At 52.4% G+C, this 14308-nt stretch overlaps 1 protein-coding gene across 2 annotated transcripts in view; it reads left to right on the forward strand.

Annotated features, from left to right (window-relative positions):
• The window catches only part of megf8 (multiple EGF-like-domains 8), a 36458-nt gene that overhangs the window by 15098 nt on the left and 7052 nt on the right, over window positions 1-14308 (forward strand). For both annotated transcript variants that reach the window (XM_084472023.1, XM_084472024.1), the window contains exons 24-41: window positions 50-266; window positions 417-657; window positions 1767-1899; window positions 2405-2658; window positions 3362-3472; window positions 3615-3733; window positions 4474-4711; window positions 4815-4986; window positions 5749-5912; window positions 6393-6528; window positions 7106-7337; window positions 7793-7919; window positions 8557-8767; window positions 9063-9277; window positions 11105-11300; window positions 11759-11927; window positions 12772-12964; window positions 13745-13915. In XM_084472023.1, the coding sequence (XP_084328149.1) occupies window positions 50-266; window positions 417-657; window positions 1767-1899; window positions 2405-2658; window positions 3362-3472; window positions 3615-3733; window positions 4474-4711; window positions 4815-4986; window positions 5749-5912; window positions 6393-6528; window positions 7106-7337; window positions 7793-7919; window positions 8557-8767; window positions 9063-9277; window positions 11105-11300; window positions 11759-11927; window positions 12772-12964; window positions 13745-13915 (3299 nt within the window). The remainder of the gene's footprint in view (window positions 1-49; window positions 267-416; window positions 658-1766; window positions 1900-2404; window positions 2659-3361; window positions 3473-3614; window positions 3734-4473; window positions 4712-4814; window positions 4987-5748; window positions 5913-6392; window positions 6529-7105; window positions 7338-7792; window positions 7920-8556; window positions 8768-9062; window positions 9278-11104; window positions 11301-11758; window positions 11928-12771; window positions 12965-13744; window positions 13916-14308) is intronic.

Here is a 14308-nt window from a genome sequence, read left to right on the forward strand (position 1 = left end):
GAAGCATGTCTCGTTCTCAACAACCACATCCTGTGTGCCCCCCTGTCAGACTGGACCACGGGCCCCCACTGCGAGCACTGCCGCCCGGGCAGCTTCAGCCTGGCCCTGGCCGGCAGCGGCGGCGGCTGCGTTCCCTGCCAGTGTAACGGCCACGGGGACCCCCTGCAGGGCTACTGTCACAACCAGACGGGCCAGTGCTACTGCACGCACAACACCCAGGGAGCGCACTGCGAGACCTGCCTGCCCGGTTACTACGGAGACCCCAGGTACACGCTCATCTCTAGCTTCCTACGCTGCCTTGTCATGTATAATGGAGAAAAAAAACATGTATGGTCGCTTATCTCAATCTTTCTCTCTCTCTCTCTCCATCTCTGTCGGTCCATCTCTCTTTGGCTCCCCCCCCCCCCCCCATCCAGTAACAACGGGACGTGCTACCGCCAGTGCCAGGGCCGCTCTGTGCTGCTCTCCTCCTCCTCCTCCTCCCCGCTGCCCCTGTCCTCCTCCCTGGGCTGGCGGGGGGACGCCGGGGGGAGGGGGGGCCTCTCTCACTGCCTGTGGGTCCTGTCGACGACGGAGAACCTGGCGCCCTGCAACGAGGGCCAGTTCTGCCCCCCCGTGGCCCTCACGCTGCACCCGGACTCCCACACACAGTGCGCCGTGAGTGACAGAGACCCCCGCCCGTCCAGAGCTCTCATAACCTCCCAGTTGTTCAACCATTTGTCACCCCAAAATCACTCTGTTTGAGTGTACAGTATGTGGTCTTTGCGGGACCCTTCATTTGCTTTTAAGTCAGAAAGGGTAGGGTCCCGACTAGGGATGGGCGTGATTAACTGATGATCGATGATTGATCGTTAATAATGTTGTCGATCACGTGATAGTTTCATCGATCAAAAGGAGGTTGTGTTGCATAGTGTGAGAACGGAACAGCCAAGCCAAGCCGTTGCTTGGCTGTTCCTTGGTTCTTATTGGAATTGGAATACAGATTGTCTTTTTTAATTGTTTGCAAACGTTTAAGAGCGCCATAGGTTCATTGTTCGGCGCGTAGGCCTACATTTATAATTTATTTTTTAAGTAGTTTATCCCTTAAACTGGTTTGTATGATTATTGTTGGCGATAAGTTCTTATTCTGTAATACATATTTTGTCTTTTTGAATTGTTTCCCGTGTCTTACTGGGAATTTACACCGCAGGCGAGAGAGAGACGTGAGCGTAACGTAGGCGTATCAATTCACACCGCCGCCGTTTATTTCGCTATGTTTTCAAGATTCATCAGATGACATCATAACCGAAATGCTTCAGAAACGCTTGAAAGTAGAGACGGGCGTAGAACGCTGCCGGTGTAAATCAGTGCACTAGTTTAAATGGAATTCTATCTCTAGCTGAAGGCGGCTGTCTGACGGCCGACTAAAAGCAGCTCTGTCTAAAACAGCTCTGGTGTAAATTGGCCTTAAGAGCCCATTGTTCGTCTTTTCTTTCGACAAGCACAGCCTAGGCATCGTTGAAAAAAACATGCAGTATTTTGATTTGTCTACCAACAGGATTTTTTCAGATCGATAATTGTTAATTTTATCGATGATCGATCAAGGAAATTTCTTAAAATGCCCATCCCTAGTCCCGACGCCAAGGTTAGGATTCACCGTACCGACCCCGTAGTGTTGGATCCTTGCCCTTGTACTTACACAGGCCTTGGTTTGTCTCATCGCGGCAGGCTCAGCTGTCGAGAAGTGCACTTTTGTATTCTTTGTGTTTCTTTGTGTTTGGTGTCAGAGCTCCTATGTCTACGTGTTTGACGGCCTTCCTCGTTTCCTGGGCAACGGCGTGGTTCACCCCGACAAGAACCTGATCGGAGCGTTCTGCGGCACCACCAGGACGCAGCCCGTCACCGTGGAGGCCACCTCAGGTAGCCGCCCGCCCAGGGGCCCCCAGAGCTCTGCTTTACACACGCGGCACCCACTGTGCAGTTCCCCCAAAAAGCTTTGATTGATGACTCAACAGACCCCCCCCCCCCCAATCACACCACCAATCTCTTCCCTCCCCCCTCTCCTGCTCACCCTCTCCCCCTCTCCACCCCCCTCTCCTGCTCACCCTCTCCCCCTCTCCACCCCCCTCTCCTGCTCACCCTCTCCCCCTCTCCTCCCCTGTCTTCTGTTCACCCTCTCCACCCCCCTCCCCCCTCTCCTGCTCACCCTCTCCCCCTCTCCCCCCTCTCCACCCCCCCCCCACCCCCCCCCTCTCCTGTTCACCCTCTCCCCCTCTCCCCCTCCCCCATCTCCTGCTCACCCTCTCCACCCCCCTCCCCCCTCTCCTGCTCACCCTCTCCCCCTCTCCCCCTCCCCCATCTCCTGTTCACCCTCTCCCCCTCTCCCTCCCCCCCTCTCCTCCCCCCGCCTCCCCCCCTCCTCCAGGCATCATCTCGGTCTACTTTGAGACCAACGTGTCTGACGCCACGCCCCAGGGCTTCAACGCCTCCTTCTGGGTGCGCCGCTGCCCGCGGGGCTCCGAGAGGGGCATGGAGGACGGGGCCCCCGTGTGCCAGGCCAGGGCCCAATGCCAGGGAGGCCTGTGCCAGTGTCCCCAGGGCTACGGGGGGCCCCTCTGCGACCGGCCCCTGTGCCCTCAGGACTGCGGAGAGACGGAGGGAAGAGGATCCTGTAATCTGGTAAGAGAGGGAGTTGTGGTTTCTTTGCTGGGGGGCGGCATTAGCTCAGGAGGTTGGAGTGGGTTGGCTGGTTAACCGCAAGGTTGCTGGTTCGATCCCCGGCTCCTCCTAGCTGAGTGTCGAGGTGTCCCTGAGTGAGACGCCCTCACCCTGACTGCTCCTGACGAGCGGCATTGCGTGGTTGACTCCGCCGTCAGTGTGTGAATGTGTGCATGAATGGGTGAATGTCAGTCAACACTGTAAAGCGCTTTGGATAAAAGCTCTATATAAATGAGGACCATTTACTGGGGGTCAGTAGTGAACACCAGTTAGATTACCTGAGTTTAGTGAGTTGAGTCAAAGCTAGGCTAGACATTTAATTTAAGTATTTTTTGTCATATTTGTTGAAATCCTCTTTACATAACGACATAAATCAAAAAATCTGTCATCTGTGGCTGTTGCAGGTCTGTTAAAACCCTGTCCACTCTTTAAATCCGGCCCAAATTAAATGATTGGATAGCTTACCCGTCTGTTTACCTTCCTGGCATTGGAGGAAGGCCTAAAGGGAGCGGTGGGATTTAGATTGGATACTTTCAAACCTTTACCACATTGTCAACATTACTTTTCTAATGAACGGCGATCATGAGGGAACCTACTGCATGAACCCATGTAGCCAAGAGCAGCGCTGTGATGTAACGGTTCTACGTCTCTTGTGTCCTCTCAGCCTTCAGGGGTGTGTGTGTGCTCGGAGAACTGGGCGGGGTCAGACTGCTCGGCGCCCCTGGACCCCAGCAGCCTGGTGTGGGAGACCCTCCTGGACACGCAGCTCAAAGCGGTAGGACCGCCGCTCGGGGGGGCCCCCCTCACAGCCCCCCCCCACCTCCTCCACCCATGTTTGAATCACGTACGCTTTACAGTCTTTGTGGACGGTGGAGCGGTAACCTTTTTCTATGGCGATGCTGTGTTTTGTACCCTAGAACCAGGCTCACAGGTTCCTCCACAGAATGGGCCACTCTCTCGTTTCTGGGCCCCTGGGAAACCTTTGGATGTACGGGGGCCTCTCGCTCTCTGAGGGGATCCTGGGAAATGTGTACAGGTAAATGGAAGCTACCAGAAGGGTGGGTTTACCTCATCAGACCTCAGGAGGAGGAGTGCTGTAATGACCAGGCAGGGAAACCGTTGCAAAGCATGTGTTGCAAAAACAAAAATACGAGCTCTTGTTTTTAAAATGTTTATCCTATAATTATGCTTGTGAGCAGTGTTGGGGAGTAACGGAATACATGTACCGGCGTTATGTCTCTCTCTCTCGCTCTCTCTCTCTCTCTCTCTCTCTCTCTCGCTCTCTCTCTCGCTCTCTCGCTCTCTCTCTCTCGCTCTCGCTCTCTCTCTCTCTCTCTCTCTCTCTCTCTCTCTCTCTCTCTCTCTCTCTCTCTCTCAAAATTCGTCTGTTGGTCTTCTGTTGCATAAACATACCCTTATAGTTTTTGTTCCTCTACAGCAAATTATATAATCTAGTGCGCTTTCAGGGAGACTTGGGCCCAACACATTCAGCCAGTTGGAACTGGAGCACACCAGAATAGGCTTGTTTAGTAAGCAGGATTTTATGGCGCATTCCTACACTTATAAAATGCAATTCAACGTGGAAGTATTGTAATATGCGTTACAAATTACATTTTTGGTCACGTATTCTGTAACTGGATACATTTTAAAAGTATCCTTCCCAACACTGCTTATGAGGAATTCATGTAACCCATGTCAAATGTTTAAAAGAATGGTGGTTCTTCAGTTTGCTCATGGGCCCTGACCCCTTCCCCCCCCCCACCGGGTGTGTTTCAGATACGCCGTAGCGGAGCAGAAGTGGACCCAGATGTTGACGAGCTCGCTGGACGCCGGCTCCCTCCCCGTCCCCCGCTACCAGCACGCCGCCGCCCTGCTGTCCAACATGGACCCTCACTCCGGCGGCCAGGGCTCCAGCCACAACTTCATGTTGGTCGTGGGCGGGGTGACCCAGAAGGGCGTCGCCATGGACACCTGGAGTCTCAACCTCAGCAGTCTGGTCTGGAGGGAGTACAAGGTGAGCGGCCGACTCTTGTCGACAGCGACGCCACACCGGGATTAGACGAAGAAGGATGGATTAACGTTTTCGGTTTGATTGGCGCCGTCCTCCTCCTCTCCAGAGCTCGATACTGCCCCAGCTGGCGGGTCACACGCTGACAGTGCGGCGGGAAGCCACGGTGCTCCTGATCGGAGGTTACTCGCCACAGAACGGATTCAACCACCAACTGCTGGAGTTCGGCGTGCAGACTGGGAACTGGACCGTCACGCCGCACATCGGCACGCCCCCTACAGGTCAGGAGGATGGATTTACACCCACTTTTAACATCCGATCTAAAGTCAATAGCTTTTATCCCAAGCGTCAATGCAATACCGTGACTGCATACCTTCTTTGCATCAGGGTGACCCCAGCGGGAATGAAACCCCTTACCCTGACAAAATGAATGCCAAGCTGAGCGCAACCAGCTGAGCTAGACAGGACTAACACAATTGATGTAGAGGAATAGATGGGATTGACATTTTTAGGCGGAAATAATGAACTGAGGTTATTTTTAGTGCTGTCAAACGATTAAAATATTTAATCGTGATTAATCGCATTAATGTCATAGTTAACTCGTGATTAATTGCAATTAATCACACATTTTTATCTATTCTAAATGTCCCTTGATTTCTTTTTGTCCCATTAAATTTTTCTCATTTTAATGCTCTTATCAACATGGAAAAGTGGATCGGCTTGCTTTGTGCAAATGTTTTTTTTATTGAAAACAACATTGCCATATACTGTAGTGTTAAATTTCACACTAACATTCTCACTCTGAGCAGTCATTCACCCTCGGAGCAAATCATCTCTCAGACAATGTAACACTGTCCATCAAAAAAAATTAAATAAAAAAACGTTAATCTTGCGTTAAAAAAAACGAACGCCGTTAAAACGGGTTTGCGTTAACGCCGTTAATAACGCGTTTAACTGACCGCACTAGTTATTTTTCTAAAAGCCCAAACCCATGACTGAACCCTCAGCCTGTTGTCTGACGTACTTCCCGTCCCTCCCCCCAGGACTCTACGGCCACTCGGCGGTCTACCACGAGCAGACGGACGCCGTGTACGTGTTCGGCGGATACCGCTTCCACGTGGAGACGGTGGAGCCCTCGGGGGAGCTGTACAGCCTGTACTACCCCAACCTCACCTGGTCCCTGCTGGTCCCCTCCCAGGGCAACAAGGCAGGTCCCCCCCCGCGCCCCGGGTTCCCATCTTGGGGGGGTTCAAGAGGCAGCAACACACTGCGGTCGAGACCACCGGGGCGGCATCCATGTTTATCAAATTTGTGTGGTGGTGATATAATCAGGCGGTGTTTGTGTCAGTGGAAGTCATTTCATTAAATGGTGTTTCCACTAGAGACACTGCTTTCCCCCTTTAGGTTTGTGGGGTCTGGGCTATCTGTTTATAAGGTGAAAAAAAATGTAATGTCCACAGCACTGCTTAAGCTACCATATTAATTTAATGAAAAACTCAACAGCAACGTTTCGACCTAATGGTGCTGCTGCGGACATTACATTTCCTTCGCTCTATACTACTTTATTTGTCCCGCACCTGGCCAGAAGGTGGGATGTGCTACACAGCTACTTTTTTTTGTACTTATCTGTTTATATAAGGGCAGAAGGAAGCGGACCATGTGACCTCTTAGTGTCTCCTCTCTGCAGCCGATGTTCCGCTTCTTCCACGCCGCGGCGCTCATCAAGGACACCATGGTGGTGGTGGGCGGGAGGAGCGAGGAGGAGGACTACAGCAACGCCGTGTCTCTCTACCAGATCAACTGTAACACCTGGATCAACGCAGGTACGCATCTGGATTCCGCCGGACGTCGCCGTACTCTAGTATCCATCGGTCCAAAAAAAGAAACTATATTGCATTGCTCAGACTTGGGGGGGGGGCAGGACAGTGCAGTTGTTAGGGTGTTTGACTCCTAGTGGAAAAAGGTGGTGGGTTGGAAACCTCCTTGTTCTGCAGTCTGCCCGCGGCCCTGCGTCCTTGAGCAAAAGACTCGGGTGGCATTAGCTCAGGAGGTTAGAGCGGGTTGGCTGGTAGCCGCGAGGTTGCTGGTTCGATCCCCGGCATCCTCCTAAGCTAGAGTGTCGAGGTGTCCCCTGAGCGAGACGCCCTCACCCTGACTGCTCCTGACGAGCTGGCTGGCTGGCTGTCGCCCTGCGTGGTCGACTCCACCCGTCGGTGTGTGAATGTGTGCATGAATGGGTGAATGTCAGTCGACACTGTAAAGCGCTTTGGATAAAAGACCATTTACCATTTACCAAAAGGCCCAATCTGCTCATTAATGACACGCATCTGAAAGAAGTATGGGCTAGTTGTCACTCGTCCCAAACGTATCCTTTTCCAACGTCTCCTCACCGGTCCCCAGTCCCCGGCGTGGGCGAGCCCGTGAACCAGTCGGTGTCTCTGGCCATGACCGGCCTGGGCGGACGGCTGTTCCTGTCGGGGGGCTTCAACGGGGTGACGCTGGGACGCCTGCTGACCCTGACGGTGCCGGCCGACCCCTGCGGCCTCCTGGCCACGCCGGAGTCCTGCAACGTCACCACGGGCAGCTGCGTGTGGTGCGGCGGCGCGTGCACCTCCTCCGACGCCGCCGAGAGGTACCTGGTCTCGAGGGAAACACTTGCCGCCTGATGAGACGCCGCCGCCGCCCCCTAGTGTCAGGGAGCAGAACTGCATCCGATGGCACCCCCCCCCCCCCCCCCACTCCCTCGTTCACTCTGCTGAACTCCTGAGCTCACCATTGTGCCACTTTACAACAGTCAACATCTGTATACAAATGTCTGTTTACGGTTACATTTTGACACTACATATTGACTATTTACACATTACAGTTATGATTATATTTTTTTATTTTATTCTTATTACTCGTGTCAGTACTGTAGTTTATTTATTTATTTTTTTTAGTTTGCTTTTAGGTCTCTGCTCTCTTATACTTCTTCTACTTTTAAGGAGCCTGAGACACAAGAATTCCATTGCCAGCGACTGCTTCCATAATTGTGCATAGGCCTATGACAATAAACAATCTTGTTGAATCTATGTTGACCTCCTCCAGGATGGGCTGCTCCTCCAGCCTGGCTCCCTGCTCCCCCAGCCCCAAGCAGCCTGACCAGTGTCGCAGGCTGAAGACCTGCAGCGAGTGTCTGGCCAGACACCCCCGAGCCTTCTCCAGCCCCGTGCAGGTGAGCAGCAGCAGCAGCGCTAGCGTACAAAGGGTCCTGCACATGTCACAGAACGCTTTTGGGTACCACGGGGCTAGACGTACCAATAGGCTGAGCAAGTGTCCCGTCATCACTGATTCTGCTGCAGTCTCTTTAGTTTTCTTGCTGCAGTGATAAGTGTAACTCACATCATCACACATCGACATGTTACTTTATTTATGGAGCGCTTTTGCTTTCGCAATGCTAGACTGGGTAGCCCCGCCCATTCTGCCGGCGATTTGAGTTCTCCCTGGAGAAGAGCAATACAGCTCCTTTCTAGTTTCGATACGTTTTTGCGGGAGCCAATCACCAAGCTGGCTTTTCCCTCTGGCACACTATTGGCTGGTTTAACACAATGACAACAGGGAAGCGACGGCAAGCAGCCAATTGCGTACAGAGTCATTTGAACTCCGCCTGTTGATCATGCCTCTTGTGCTGAAGAAAATGACAGCAGCCTCCCCAGACCAACGTGCAATCTACGATTTGAGCTTGGTCTGGCAATAGCCAGGCTAGAACAATGCAACAAGAACAACACATTTCAAATGTTCAAAATAAAAGTGAAAAGGGGAATCGCGACAATACCTGGGAGTCAAACCGGCGAGCGTGCTTCCCTCCCCAGCCGGCCCTGCAGTGCAAGTGGTGCACCAACTGTCCCGAGGGCGCCTGCATCAGCAGCTCGGTGAGCTGCACGTCGGAGCACGACTGTCGCATCAACCAGAGGGAGATCTTCCTCTCCAGCAACTGCACCGAGACCAGCTGCGAGGCGTCCGACTGCCCCAAGTGCACCGCCTCGGGGAAGTGCATGTGGACCCGCCAGTTCAAACGCACAGGTACGGCGACTAGAGAGCGCTCCCACCGATTCTGAATCGAGCGCCACACCAAAGGATTATTGTGGGTTGTCTGATTCACGTCATTTGTTTTGCATGTGTGTAATAAGGTTTGTGTCATGAATAATTAGAAACCCTTTTTGTATACATGCTATGTATAAGTCCATCCTCCATAAAACGGGCTGCTGTGCTCCAGTGTAGTCCTGCAGATTCCCATTAGCCGGTTTCCTATAACGACACAATAAAACGTCCACCGTCCCACCAATCAACCGTTACTCCCCCGTGTTGTCCCCTGCAGGCGAGACCCGTCGCATCCTCAGCGTCAACCCCACCTACGACTGGACGTGCTTCAGCTACGCCCTGCTCAACGTCTCCCCCATGCAGGTGGAGTCCTCCCCCCCGCTGCCCTGCCCCCCGCCCTGCCACAGCCTCCACAACTGCAGCCTGTGCCTGGGCTCCCGGGGCTCGGACGGGGGGTGGCAGCACTGCGTGTGGAGCATGGCTCTGGAGCAGGTAGGGCTGCGGTTCGCTCACCTTGCGTACCTTCCACACTTGTCAAAGGTTCTCTGGTGTCGCTGAAGGCTATTTTGGAGGGTTTAGATCAGTGTTTCTCAACCTTTTTTGAGCAAACGCCCCCCTTACCTTACCCTGATCCTCTGGCGCCCCCCCCCCCATTATTATTGTTAATTTTGTTTAAATTGCGATACCCGTGGGTAGGCTATATCCATTACCAACTCCACTCCAACTCGTGCTACATTGCTTGAATAAAAAACTTCTGTGCCGTTTTGGTTTCTTCTGGACAAGAAGATGTGTATTCAGAGTTTTATTAAAAGGTTTTATTATTGAGCTATTGAAGTTTAATACGTAACAGTGCTTGTGTACATTTTTATTGGTTATTGAACTGTTAACCCGCGAACTTGGGTTCAATTTGTGCACGAAAGACTCCCTTTGTTTACGTGACGTTGCCTAGCAACGCTGCGCATGTGCAGCCTTTATCCGCTTCGTTCGCGGCCAAATAGTAATTAAAGTAGTTTGTTACTATACAAGTTAAGCGCCTGTAACATCAGTGTTAAATGCGTATGTGCCGGTTGGTGTGCGTACCTTATGAAAGTAAGTGTTTATCGGTTCGCAGACGTAATGAGCGACGTTGCAGTGGTCTACATGTAATGCGCACGTTCTATTGTTTACAATTAGCATGCTAAGCGGAGTTAGCTTTATTCACGTCTTGTGTTGCCTTACTATGTAATATGGATGAGATTCATGTTGCTTAGCGTAATGCCCCATCCACCGCTTGCTTTGCATGTCCCGCAAACCAACCAGTGGAAGTCAGGGGAGGGCGAAACAGTTTTGGAAAGCACCACGCTACTAAGATGAGGTGGATTTGTTTATCGGCGTTACTATGGCGATCATGACGGCACTGAGCATAAAGTAAAAAGTAGATGTGACGATAGAGGGGTTAGAAACCCATATGAAGATAGGCTTTTTATTTCAGTTATCCTATTTTTGCACCGAAAATATTTGAAAACCATGAAAGGTCCCCCGTGTTCGTTCCCAGCGCCCCCCTAGGTTCTACGAACGCCCCCCAGGGGGCGCTGCCGCCCCCGTTGAGAAACCCTGGTTTAGATCCTCGTGATTATGACGTGTAAAATACGATTTGTATGTCGGGTGATGGGGTCAGCGGTGAATATTAGCTAATAATGATTATCATAATAATAATGCATGTTGTGTGCGGGTGACTTTCAGGACGCTCAATATCCCCTTGTAGCACGGTTCATAACAAATGAATATACAGGACCTGACAATACAAAGACGGTGAACAGAGGAAACAAGACTACTTGGGTCTCGATGAGAGATTTAGCAGATGTCCGACAGACCGATAACTACATTTACATTTAGGGCGTTTAGCAGACGCTTTTATCCAAAGCGACTTACAGTAAGTACAACTGTCATAAGAAGTGAAACAGTGTATCGCCGTCGGTACAGTAAAGACGCTCATAGCACCAAGTGCGAGTACAAACGATCGCCAGGCCGACCCCATTCCCCGTGTACAGCAGCGATAGCTAGCTACTGTAGATGCTACACAATGCTAAGTACATGCTGCACAACATGCATGCACAACACAATTAAGTACATGCTACACAACATGCATGCACAACACAATTAAGTACATGCTACACAACATGCATGCACAACACAATTAAGTACATGCTACACAATTAAGTGCAATGAATGAATGAACGATACTATGAGCTGCTGACCCCTCGCCGGTGGGTCTGAGCCGGCCTGTTAACCTGTTAACCTGTTAACCTGTTAACCCCCCCCCCCCCCCCCCCCCTGCAGTGCATGAGTCCCTCCTTCGTGCCGCTGCGCTGCGAGGCGGGCCAGTGCGGCCGCCTGCTCTCCGGGGGGGACTCCTGCTCCCCCCAGTGCTCCCAGCTCACCCAGTGCTCCCGATGCATCGCCAGGCCCCAGTGCGGCTGGTGCGCCGCCCGCGGGGGCAACGGAGCCGGCCGCTGCCAGCAGGGAGGCCTGGATGGTGAGGACCACCGCTCGCACGCACACGCACGCACGCACACGCACACGCACACGCACACACACACAGCACTGGATCACCCACTGGTTCAACAGGACTGAACCAGTACGATATAATGGCTAAGCACAGTACTGGAGGCGAGGCTAGTCCAGGGGTCTAACAGTACTGAACCAGTGTCATACAGTATAATGGCCAAACACAGTATTTAAGGCCTGGCTAATGGAATGGTTCCACACAGGATGGAACCAGTCTGAACTAGTGACTCAAAGTTACTGCCAGCGCCAGACCAACAGCCGGACAAATCCCACGTGTTGTTGTGAGAGACAACTTTCAGTCTGTGTGTGACAAACAAGCACCGACACCCAGGCCTCATATTCATGATCAAGGCCGGGTCAAGGTCGCGACTTGCGACTCGAATCCCGAATTGCGCTGACCGCCGTCCATTCCGATCGGTCGTGCAGGCGTGGGCGAGGCGGCGTGTCCCCGGGACAACGGCAGCTGGTCCTTCCTCTACTGCCCCGAGGAGGACGAGTGTGCCAACGCCCACCACCACTGCAACGCCACCCAGGACTGCCACGACCTGGCCGACGGCTTCCACTGCACCTGCAAGCAGGGCTACCTCCTCAGCAGGTGAGCACTGGTCCGTGACCCCGGAGGAGGAGGAGGAGGAGGAGGAGGAGGGGGAGAACCAGTGTGGGAGATATAATGAGGGAGAGAGAGTGTGTGTGTGTGTGTGTGTGTGTGTGTGTGTGTGTGTGTGTGTGTGTGTGTGTGTGTGTGTGTGTGTGTGTGTGTGTGTGTGTGTGGACTGTGTGAGAATAAGGCCCAGTCCCATTTCTCTCCCCTGAACAAGAACACTTGCTTTGAGTGCCCTTAGCTGCACGTCAGCTCCCGAGCTGGCTAGTGTTCAAGGGTTGATTTTAAGGGAAAATAGGCACTCCCCCCTTGCTCCCCCTAAGTATTGAGACACCCTACCCCTTCGCGGGAACGAGTAAAATCTAGGGTTAGGGCTCAAATCTTGGGGAAGGCGGAGCATTGGGACAGGGCCTAAGTGCGTGAGAGTGAGTCCTGGGCGAGATCGGATTTATAGTCGTCATGAGAGAATAACGTGATCGCGGCCCTCAAGCAGTGCTACAGCGAACCGGTGACTATAAATGGCATGGCCTTGTATCAGCTGCCCGCGCACTTCCTACGTGTGTGTGTGTGTGTGCGTGTGTGTGAGAGAGAAAGTGTTGAGAAACAATGTCAATCAGTGAGTGAGAGGTCATGCGTGTGCCTGTATTAATGTACCGGAAAATACGCTGATAATGTTTGTGGCCTTCTTGCTCAGGCCGAAGAGAAAGTAATGTGTTTCACAGTGTGCCACAGGTGTTCAACCCCACATTCCTATTCCTGATTATCCCTCTTATTACTCCCTTATCCCCCCCCCCCACCCCCCCACCCCCCCTCCCCTTTCCTTACCTCCGTCCTCCAGCGCGTCGGGGCAGTGCGAGCCGCAGTGCGTGCAGGGCTGTCTGAACGGGACGTGCGTGTCCCCGGGGGTGTGTCAGTGTCACTTTGGCTTCGTGGGGGAGAACTGCTCATCCCAGTGCAGCTGCAACAAGCACAGCAACTGCGCCGGCGTCAACAGGCCCGACGAGTGCCTGGAGTGCCACAACAACACCATAGTGAGTGGACGGGACGCACACACACACACACACACACACACACGCACACGCACACACGTACGCACGCACACGCACGGACAAGTCATGGGGGTGTGCTGGCGTCACATCGATGGGAGGGTCGACCTCCTCATCTAAGGTGTAGATGTATAAGGTTGGGTTTATATCTTTCGTTGTTGAATTCGTTTTTTTTTTTTTTATTTAAGATGGATGTTGTGAGCCGAGTAAGCTGCTTGGTACAGAGCATAGGTAATCAAAGCGATCGCCTGTGTTTGCTTATCAATCGTTTATTAAAGGTGCCACGACATGCCACCAGGTGTGGTGTGTGATTAGCCATTACAACTTACAAGCCGTTTTGGAAATCTGCCACTTATGACGTCATAAGGGGCAGAAAGCGGGCGTGTCCAGCTAGATGCGTGGTGGATAGATCAGTCTACCCAGTGGGACTGTAGTGAACGTTGCTCATCTATCCGTCACACATCTAGGCGGACACGCACACCTGTGATGTTTTAAGGGGCTGATTTCCAAAACTAAAAGGCTTGTAACGGCTAATCACACCACACCTGGTGGCATGTCATGGCACCTTTTAATAAACAAACGATTTCCTCCACGCGCAAAAGAGTATTGAAACGTACCAATTTAAACACGACTTGTAACTAAAGACAACAAAGTATTTGGTTTGACAACTATCGCTAACAGACACACGCATGCCTCGCACGTCGGCGTCGTTCACCATGGCAACGACCTGCACCGACCCCCGTCTCTCTCTCTCCTCTCCTCCAGGGCAAGCACTGTGAGAAGTGCAAGCCTCTGTTCGTGGGCTCGGCCAAGGGCGGCGGGGCGTGCCGGCCGTGCCGGGAGTTCTGCCGGGGGAACAGCGCCCTGTGTCTGTCCCGCGACGAGCACAAGAAGGCCCTGGACAACAGCAACGCCTTCCCCCTGGACGCGGTCAGCGTGAGTACCTGCTGGCGGTGGCGGCTCTCTCTGCGCCCGCGTCGCGTGTATCTGTGGTCACTACGTAGGCCCGGGCGATAAAACAATAAGTGATCGTATTGTGATTGACTTTTGATCAGTATCAATATAATACATGTTCAATATATGTCGATAAGAGTCTGGACCACCGAATCGAGCAGCTGGGTTTGTTACACAAAACACGGTTCCATACTTATTTACAACATTTGAGTGTTTTTCATTGTTGTATCGACATTGGAGTATTTCTCAATGAAGAACAGTGGAAGGTCATATTAAATGTTAAACAGAAGTGTTTAAATCCAGCATGGTAATTCCTCTTTTTAGGTCATTACAATTATCAATAGTTCGATCGATATCGATCAATATGATCGTGTT

The sequence above is a fragment of the Micromesistius poutassou genome, assembly GCF_964030765.1.
Source record: "Micromesistius poutassou genome assembly, chromosome: 8".
NCBI lineage: Eukaryota > Metazoa > Chordata > Actinopteri > Gadiformes > Gadidae > Micromesistius > Micromesistius poutassou.